Source organism: Rhopalosiphum padi, chromosome 3, assembly GCF_020882245.1.
Source record: "Rhopalosiphum padi isolate XX-2018 chromosome 3, ASM2088224v1, whole genome shotgun sequence".
NCBI lineage: Eukaryota > Metazoa > Arthropoda > Insecta > Hemiptera > Aphididae > Rhopalosiphum > Rhopalosiphum padi.
In genome coordinates, this window is record NC_083599.1 from 21,608,407 (window position 1) to 21,618,568 (window position 10,162).

Here is a 10,162-nt window from a genome sequence, read left to right on the forward strand (position 1 = left end):
AAGATGCGATTCTTTGGGAATTAACATAGGATGAACTCTACGCTGAGACAAACTCGAATTGTTAAGCCGACCTCCTACACGGACTACTCCGACAGAGTCTATGAAAGGGGAAAGACGAGCCAGCGACCTATGTTTAATCTCTTCACCCTTGGTTAAGCACTCAACCAATTCACGCAAGAAGCACACCTGTGCACATTTGACAACAGCAATCAGGGCAGCATCTAACTCAGACTGCTGCAGAAAACCAGATTGGACCTCCTTCCCTCGACACCTGAACACGAAACGACGTAGTCGAGCTACTACTCGGATCATGTTGTCAAACGAAGAAAATCGAGCAAACCATTCCGACGGAGATTGAACTTGTGTCAGCAAACACACCGGCTTGACTTCCGGTAGCTGATCTAATGCTAGACTTACGACTCCCTTAGGCCAACTTTCTACTGATGTTGCCAAAAACGCAGGTCCTTTCCAGTAAATAGCTGACTTTACAAGATCTGAAGGACGGAGACCCCTAGAACAACAATCAGCTGGATTTTCGTCTGAGCTGACATGAGACCACTGACAATCGGGAACGGTTGACTTGATCTGGTGAACTCTGTTTGACACGAATGTCTTGAACGAAGAATGAGGGTTACTCAACCATGCGAGCACAATGGTTGAATCCGACCACGCAAACACTTCATTAATCACCAACTGGTTCTCTAAAATCCGTTTCAATCTGCACAGCCACAGCGCTAACAGCACTGCTCCACAAAGTTCTAATCTCGGGATCGTCACGGCCTTCATTGGGGCTAACTTGGTCTTGGACCCAATAAGATACAAGTGCGTACCTCCTGACGGATCAGTCACACGAAGGTAAACAACAGCAGCATATCCTCTTTCTGAAGCGTCACAGAAACCACACAACTCATAACTGCATCCGGCAGAGCAACCGATGTAGCGAGGGATCTTGATCCCCGTGAGCCATCCCAGCGAGTGATAAAAATCAGTCCACTCTTCAGCTAAATCTGACGGAAGCTGATCATCCCATCCGATATGTGCGAGCCACACACGCTGCATAATCGCCTTAGCATAAAAGATCGACGGGGCGAGCAAGCCTAGTGGATCGAAGATCCTAGCGATCATGGATAGTACACCGCGTTTTGTCAAAATCATCTTAAAGTTGTTGGTACTGAATGAGAAGTAGTCCTTTCCATGATTCCACCGCATACCTAGCACCTGTGATGCGTCGTCCTGGTCGAAAGTCAAGGGAGCTCTTGAACAATCTTCCGCTGGTAGATGAGACAGTAAATCGGGATTATTGCTGGCCCACTTCTTTAGCTGTAAGCCGGATCTGGCGAGCGTCTTGATCAAGTTGGACTGGAGCACTTTCGCAGCCTCAACTGAATCTGTACCAACACAGATGTCGTCCATGTAAGTCTGATTGTACAATACGGCCTTGACGTCTGGAAGAGCTTCACAGTCGTTGTCAGCAATAAACCGAAGAACTCGTAAGGCGAGATAGGGAGCACTATTCACCCCGTAAGTAACGGTATTGAGGGTATACTCTTTCACCGACACCTGCGGCGAATCTCGCCAAAGGATATACTGGTATCCCCGGTATTGCGGTAAGACTTCAATCTGCCGATACATCTTGCATATATCCGTAGTGAATGCAACTTTATGTATCCGGAATCCGACCAAGACATCAACAATATCTTGTTGCAACTTCGGACCAACCAACAAACACTGATTGAGAGAAATCCCGGAATGACATTTGGCGGACGCATCAAAGACCACGCGCAGCTTGACTTCATCCCCCTCGACCTTCTGCACAGCATGATGAGGGATAAAGTACTGACCTTCGCCTTCAGCACGGGACATATGACCTAGCTCCTCATATTCCGTCATAAACTTACAATAAGCTCTATGCAAGATCTTATCCGCAGACAACTTCCTTTCCAAGTTTAAAAAACGGTTAAGAGCGACCTGCCGAGAACCTGGAAAAGCTTCTGCTGATCGACCCGAGCGAAACGGAAGAGGAACAGAAAACCGACCACTAGATTCTCTGACCATCTCAGAGCGGAACAGCTCTTCACATCGACCATTTTCAGTGAATTGAGGCGGAGCTGCCTCAGGTTCTTCAACCAACCAGAATTTTTCGATCATGGACTCCATCGACGACTGTGATGAGGTTAACATGGATTGCGCACCTATGTCCGGGTGTTCCTGAACAGGACCAATCAGGACCCAACCGAATATTGAGCTATAAACTGAGGGGAACCCTGGACCAAGCGAACTACTCTGGTTATTCCAAATTTGTGGAAATATATCAGCGCCAATAAGTAAGTCAACCGGAGCAGGTTTGTCGAAGTTTGGATCGGCAAGCGACAAATGGCTACATCGTGCCCGAACCTGACTTGGCAACTGTCGGGCTGGCATATCGGAAGTAATCGAGGAGAGCACCCAAGGTTTCACATGGATGGCCGGAGTAATCTTGTCACGAGGCTGGATCGTCAGCTGGACCACACCCTGCACATCCGGAACTCTTTGACCTGACAGTCCAGTGACAGGTACCGTCCAACGCGACAGCTTTAATCCTAACCTATCACAACAGGCGGAAGTGATCGCGCTTATTTGCGATGCGGAATCTATTAAAATACGAACAGATCGGCAAATTCCGACGGTATCTCGAGCATGTACCATAGCAGTACCTAGCAGTACTGTAGGAGTGGGTTGTCGACCTAGCAGAGCAGCTGGCGGACTAGTCTTCTTCGGGTTAGGTTCTCTATGAAGTAGCGCATGATGACGACGCTTACAGACAGCGCATGAGGAAGAACACTTGAAAGACATGTGACCTTCACCGAAACAGACCATGCATAAGCGATGAGTGCATATGACCTTATACCGCTCATCAACCGACAACGCCTTGAAGGTTAAACATTCGGCTATCTGGTGAGCACCAGAACACACAGCACATTTTAACGACGCAAGTTTCGACGAGGATACTAGCGCAATCTTCCCTTCACGTCGAGGACCACTATTTTTGCTGTGCACAGGAGGCTTGGACGAGCTTCCAGCCTGCTGTGCGCCGGCATTCTCAATGACCTGCATCCTCAATTTAACAAATTTGATCACGTTGTGGATGGACGGATATTCTTCGGTATTCTCAGTCTCAAACAAACGCCTCGAAGTCAGAGGTAAACACCTGGCTGCTAACGAAAATAACAAAAACGAAGACAGGTTTGGAACGTCCAGGGACTCAAGAATAGCGATATTTTCATCGAAAGTTGCTAGAAAGGTTTGCAGAGCAGCAAAGGTTTCAGAAGTGGCGACGGGAGCAGTCAGCAACTTATCAATAATCGACGAAGCGAGCTTACGAGGTCGATCATACCTCTCTACTAATGCGTTCCAGGCTAAGGTATAAGTTTCATTAGAAACGACGAACCCCTTAACCACATCCTGCGGACCAGCATGAAGGCAGCCTAGTAGGTAGTAAAACTTTTCAATGTTCGGAATGTTAGGCCGTTGATCAACTAATGCCTTGAACCTATCCCGAAACGCTGGCCAGTTCTGACATTCACCATCGAAATATGGTAAGGGAATATCTGGTAACTTTGATGGTACCAAGGCCCTTTCAACAAAAGGACCAGCACATTCTTTTGCAGTACTAGCAGAGCAACTAGAACTGTCAGTGGTGACCGTGTCAGTGACCTGAACGATGGCACCGACGCTAACGACCGGAGTAGACTGGACATTACACAAGGCCTTAGCTTCAATCACCAGTGACCGAGTATTAGTTTCAATATCTAACGAATACTCCCCCAATTGATCTAAATTGGAAAGTATATCTAATAGATTATTGTTTTCCACTTCAAAATTACTCCATAGAGTGTCAAGATCAACAATAGCTATAGCTAGCTGAGCTTGTTTGGACTGATCCGAGGCAGAGCTAGTAGCCAACGCATGGATTTGGCGAATCCGAGCTATCAATTGATCCCTACGTAGGATCACTCGCTCCTTAGCTCTAACGTCACGTTCGGCACCAGCCATATTGCCCAAAACTTGGTAGATAACAATATAATAGATTTACAAAAATAGTACAGAGCAGTACTAACTCACTCGTTAAAGTTAACGACACCACTTAACAGTATACACTAGGACGAATCAACAATAAAGAATAAACAACAACGAGAGGAGAGCACCTTCTGTAATTCTAAATAATGTAAAAGCGTAACCGGGTGACCATTTATACAATCTAACAACAAAATAATTATAATAACTTTGATCACATTAAATAATTAAACCCAGATAATATATAATACAGTATATTACCATACACTAGTATAGGCTCATAACATACACATTAATTATATTAATATTAAAAAATAAATTATTAACCAGCATGTAATAAAATAATAAATAATAAAATAAATAATAAACAAATGAGCAATTTGCTTAAAATATCATTAATGTAATATGTAATAACTAGACCAGCAGCTAGCGAGCAATACCTATACCTAATATATAAATATTAAAATAGGTGCATGTCAATTTAATACAGGGAGCACTGTTAACACCACATAAATGTGTATAATTAATTTAAATTGTAATAATTAAATTTTAATAATTAAAAACTGATACTATATCACTCACTCGAGCAGCTATTGTGAATATAATTTAACAATCAGTCAAAATAAAATATTAATTTTACTAATTTCCTATGTCAATAACACATTAATGACTGAGCAGTCATTGAATTAAATAAATATATTGACAAATAGCACCTATACTAAATATATTAACATTGGGAGCACAATGGTAATAAATAGTAATATAAAAACTAATATATGTCACTGCTAACGCAGACCTAATGACAGCTCAACGCCACTGACACTAGATATGACATATAATAAGATAATAGGGATAAATGACAATACACCTTATAACCAAATGCTACAACTACAAACAATAATGTATCACTCACCCGGATCCTGAGTACCAAAGTCTGATGGAACAATCAAACCACGCTCTGCTACCAAATGTCTGTACCAACGAGTCTATTACCTAGATTGTCGTCGGACACACGGTCCTCCGGAACCTTGTGAGGGATAGGTAACACTTTTTGTAGAAATGAGTATAACTAACGGTATAAATATTACGATATATATATTTAACGTATAAATAATAATTGCACGCGACCACGAGCGTGTAGCGAAGTAAGGGGAGGGCGGGGAACACCGCTCTGAGGGAACACTCGTTGCTGGGCGGAACTGCCTGGGACTTGCTGAACTGCGGTTGATCTTTGATTGAAGGCGGAGCTGCTATATCTCGGAACTGAAGACTTCAGGAACACGTGGATCGGGGAGCACCGGAACGTCGCGCACGCGAATCAACGTCGTATCGACACTCGCACGTTAAATAACGTTTTCGATCGAGAGCTCGATGCGATCGTATCGTGAAATCGAACAGATTTATAATATGCTGATAGAGCAATATCGACGGAGCAAACTTGTGATGCGAGCACACCTTTTAACAACAATATGGCCGTCAACACGGGAGCACGTGGATTTACGCAACGGCGAACGGAACAGAACAAACGTAAACGGACGACAGCGCATTCGATCGGGAGCGCGATGGTTTCATGCGGTTAAGCAAATCAGATTGTAATATGCTAATAACAGCGACAAAGGAACAATCTTGTGGTGTGAGCACACTTTTCGCAACAAGATGGCCGCTAACGTGGGAGCACACGGGTTTGACGTAACGGCGAACGGAACAGAACAAACGTAAACGGACGACAGCGACCGTTGGCGGCGGCGTATGCGTCGTTGCCCGAACCAGGGCGACGTACACGTCAGGGGTGCCAACTTCGCGGGTGACCGAGCGTGGTCACTTATCAGACCCCTGTCCAAGACCGGCGGTAATCAGTCTTGGACAAAAGGATCGAACAGTTGTAAAACACAAATTTTGCTGGGTACCTATCGACATTTTACTTCATTAGCTTAAACCCTATGTAGGTAAAATACTAAAATCTAATTTTAAGTTACAATAATACGATCAAACAATAATGTATAGTGATTTATTGAGCATACTCAATTCTATCCACTATTATTTTAAGCATTTATTATAATCCTGAATTTTGGAGATCTTCAAATAGTCAATGGCCATATTTTTAAATTCCTAGTTTTTATAGCATTTAAGAAACGTTATGAATTACTTATGATAATATGCATTTTTTTCTAATTATAGCTTAGAAAAATTTGAAAATATGATGGTTTTATATAAAATATAATAAATTTGTGTAATAATTATCCTAAATGACCTAAACCACCCTCGAAATTTAAAATTGAACCGTTTTACTGGCTTTATTTTATCGTGTATACATACACAAAAAAAAATATATATATATTAGGTGTATTGTAAAATGAATACATCCATCGCTCCGCTCAGAAACTAAAAAAAACAAGTAGTTCTCGTAAGAAAAATTAAGTATGTATCACGACAGTACACTTCTCGAATGCCATAAAAAGTCTGAGTATTTTATAATATGGTCTTGAATAATACTCAAAATTCCAAAAATCATAATTTGAATGAATGCAAAAATTAAAGATAAAATGGAAATACAGACGTTATAACTATTCGTGGCAGGTATGTAAACGATGAGGTGGTTCTTGGAAGAGTATCCTTAGTTTCGATTTTCGTATTAAAAATTCTATTTAAAGAGCACAGTTAAAGCCATTATTTTCTGATTAAATAGATTTTCTTAAGCTGTACGTTTGATGAACACATTCTTCGAAAACTATTCTACAATTGAACAGTACCTACCTACGTATCTTTTCGCTATTGATAAAATAATAATAATTAATGTATTTTGTTTTTAACTATTATGACATACCGAACCGGAAAAAAACGAGTAAAACTACATACAACCACCACCTTCGCCAAAGTTCAACCGTAAGGTTAAAATACTGCAGTCTATTTATAGATATAATATACACGTGGGCCATCGTATTATATTATACAGAGTTATTCGTCGAGAATGCTTATTGCTTACGCCCCCTTTTTTCTCTTTAATAATTCGTTATTTAAAATTCTAAATTTTCACAATTTTTAATTATACCTTTTAATGACCGTGTCATATTTTGCAATTTTTAAATTGTGTATATACCATTTAAGGAGTGTCCTGTAGCAATACAAATACAAACCTTTTTTTTTCAAAGTTTAACCGTCAAATTTTACTGTTAATTACGTGTTGTTATGTATAGGAGGGTTTTTTCGAAATTTTAACATCGAGTTCTTGAGTTATTAAACTTAATTTAAGAATAATAGCCAAATAGCCAATGGGTCAAAGAAACGAGTTTAAAATTAATATTAATAATATACCTATATTAATATTTTATAACTTGTGACACCTCTTTGGGCTAACGACTGTAATAGACTAAAATATATTGTTCAATATTATCTATATTCTATATTAAACAATCGTCATTTGAATTAAATAATCGCTCATTAAAAAACGGTATACGAATTGAAATATTTGAAAATGCGGTCCCCGAGCATATGGTTAAGAATTTTAAGATCCGTGCGTTGGACAAATACGTTATTAAATAATAAAAAGGGGTGAACATATTATAATTAATGAATCGCACCACGAGACCGGCATGTACGATATAATATATATACATAGATATATTATAATTATACGTACCAACGTAATTTGTAGGTACAAGTAATAGAGTTATTGTTCGAGTATAGCACCGCTATACACATTCGGTGTGCATAACGTACCCTAACCTATGTACATTACATATACCTACTGGTAAATGTATTATTGTTCGAGTCCGAACGTGCACACGCTTTTGCAAACATTTACACTGAAATATTTAAATACAAATTGCAAATAAATGTTCAGTATTTCTATACATATTATATTTATACGCTAAGTTCATGAATAATGAAATACGACGAATCGAGAGATTCACCTTAATGTATGTTGTACACCATAGTACACCCGTGCACTGTGCAGTGCGGGCGGTGTATAACATAAATAACTGACAAATGTAATTAACTAAGTACATGCTTAGTACCTATACCGGACGGCTGTCTTAAAACTTTTCTTCTAAATTGCACTGTGTTTAGAAGACACAATAAACATACGTCATGACGAAAATATTCGAGTCCCATTGGATGATCCAGGAAACTTTGTTATTTTCCATTTGAACGTCCAAACTCGTCAACGTTTAAGCTTCGATAAGTCTATCGAAAAAGATTTCACCGGTATTTTAAACAATTTTTAAGGTTCGCTATAAGAGGAACTTATTGTGAATCTTCAAACCCATTAGATATCTGCAAAGTAAAAAATAATTTTAATATTTTCGTAATTTTGGTGAAACTCGTCAATATTTTAGACTAAAACGCAAATGTTTTAAAAATCGTCATTGTTTACTCACATGCATGTATTTAATTGCTTTTAAATGTTGTTAACCTGATGGAAACCTTTTATTCAATTTTCAGTTTTTTTTTTGTTTTCAACACAAACGAATTTTATTATACTAATGCTAATACCTATACCAATTAATGAATTAACGATTGCATCGATAGCCCCGTATTTACAATCACCCCTCATCCACATACATCCACACAAATTACATACCAGAAACCAAACACAATATCGAATAATAATTTTTTATAAAACGTATCACCAAATATAAAAAAAAAAAATTCACATCAATGTAAAATCAACAAACATGTCAATCATTCCGATCAAAGTCTAAAAGTTTTACCACCACTATATTGATATACATTATACACATTACAATGTATAAAATAAATTGTGTGTACACACTATATAATTGTATTTTTAAACGGTTGGGTAATTTTTATACCGCTCATTTTCAACAAAAACATCGAAAACCGTTCTATTTTTCCATTATACAATTTCAATTTATATGGTATCGGTATAAATATATTATTAAATATTTAATATGTACGTATATAATACTGTATATATATATATATATATTACCTTACACTTGGTACTTGTGTTTTTTTTTTTTTTGGTGTACTTTTATCTCGGGCGTCCATCGCGCAGCGCTGTTTCCATTTGAAATCCTAATTCCATACCCATATTTTACCGAACATTTATGTGCATATGAATATAAAACATCGAACAAACGGTTTATTATTCATTAACATATACAATTCTGAGGGGCAAAGTGGCGCAATAAAATCGCACTGCGTAAAATACACCACTCGGCACTCTCAATGTAATATGTGTATTCTTTTCATACACTCCGCTTTCTTAGCTACGCATTACATGCAGGGGGATTATTTTATAGAGGTAACGCTCGTATTCGCGAAAACTATTGGCTTTTTAAAAAAAAAAAAATATTTTACATCATTTGAAGACGCGTTACAAAATGTTTAAAGAAAACGATTATAGCTTTTGCTATTTTTTTTTACGTATACGTTTTTTGAGTTTTTATTATTATTATTATTTTTTTTTTTTTTTTATAATGTCTTACATTTCTGAGCGGAGCGATGAATGTGTGGATTTTGTAATGATGTGTGTGTGTTCTTTTTGTGTCTGTAAGTCTGTATACACGAAAAGTAGTTGAAAAAAAATGCTTTGATCTTAAACTTTGAGAGTGATTTCTGATATAAAATTGGATCTAGTTTGTACTTTTGAGAGGTTAAAATTGAACCAGTTCGTTATATTTTTCAAAATAATCGAGAAATAGGTACAAATAATAATTTAATGAAAAACGGAAATTTCTTTTTTTTTATGCAAAACCAGTTTTTGACAAAATCAATTTTGTTTTTGTTTTTTGTGAATAATTCATAAACAAATAACTGTGGACACTTGATATTTTCACAAAATGTTTGTATTATAATATCATATAATATTATATAATATACATTTTTGATTTTTAAAAAAATAAATGTTCAATTATTGTTGACAAAAAATGTTTGCTCTATCAATATTCTCGAAAACGTTTACAAAGTTTCTCATAAGTTTTTCATATGCCAATTGAAAAATAATATCAAAAATACATAAGTCTCAATACTTTTTAATAAGTGTTTAATTTTAGAATTTTTAAAAGTCCATCATAGTGGTTGAACAATATGTTCTCATGAACTACTTATGTGTAGAAACCGATACCAATGAAACGATTATAAT

The 10,162-nt window shown here is 37.7% G+C and overlaps 1 protein-coding gene across 1 annotated transcript; it reads right to left on the minus strand.

Annotated features, from left to right (window-relative positions):
• Positions 1-2,479: 2,479 nt before the first annotated feature.
• On the minus strand, positions 2,480-5,926 carry LOC132924902 (uncharacterized). Its single transcript, XM_060989343.1, has 2 exons — positions 2,683-5,926; positions 2,480-2,584 (listed from the first exon to the last, which is right to left on the minus strand). The coding sequence occupies exons 1-2, from the start codon at positions 4,030-4,032 to the stop codon at positions 2,480-2,482; spliced, it is 1,455 nt and encodes a 484-aa protein (XP_060845326.1). The 5' UTR covers positions 4,033-5,926.
• Positions 5,927-10,162: the final 4,236 nt, after the last annotated feature.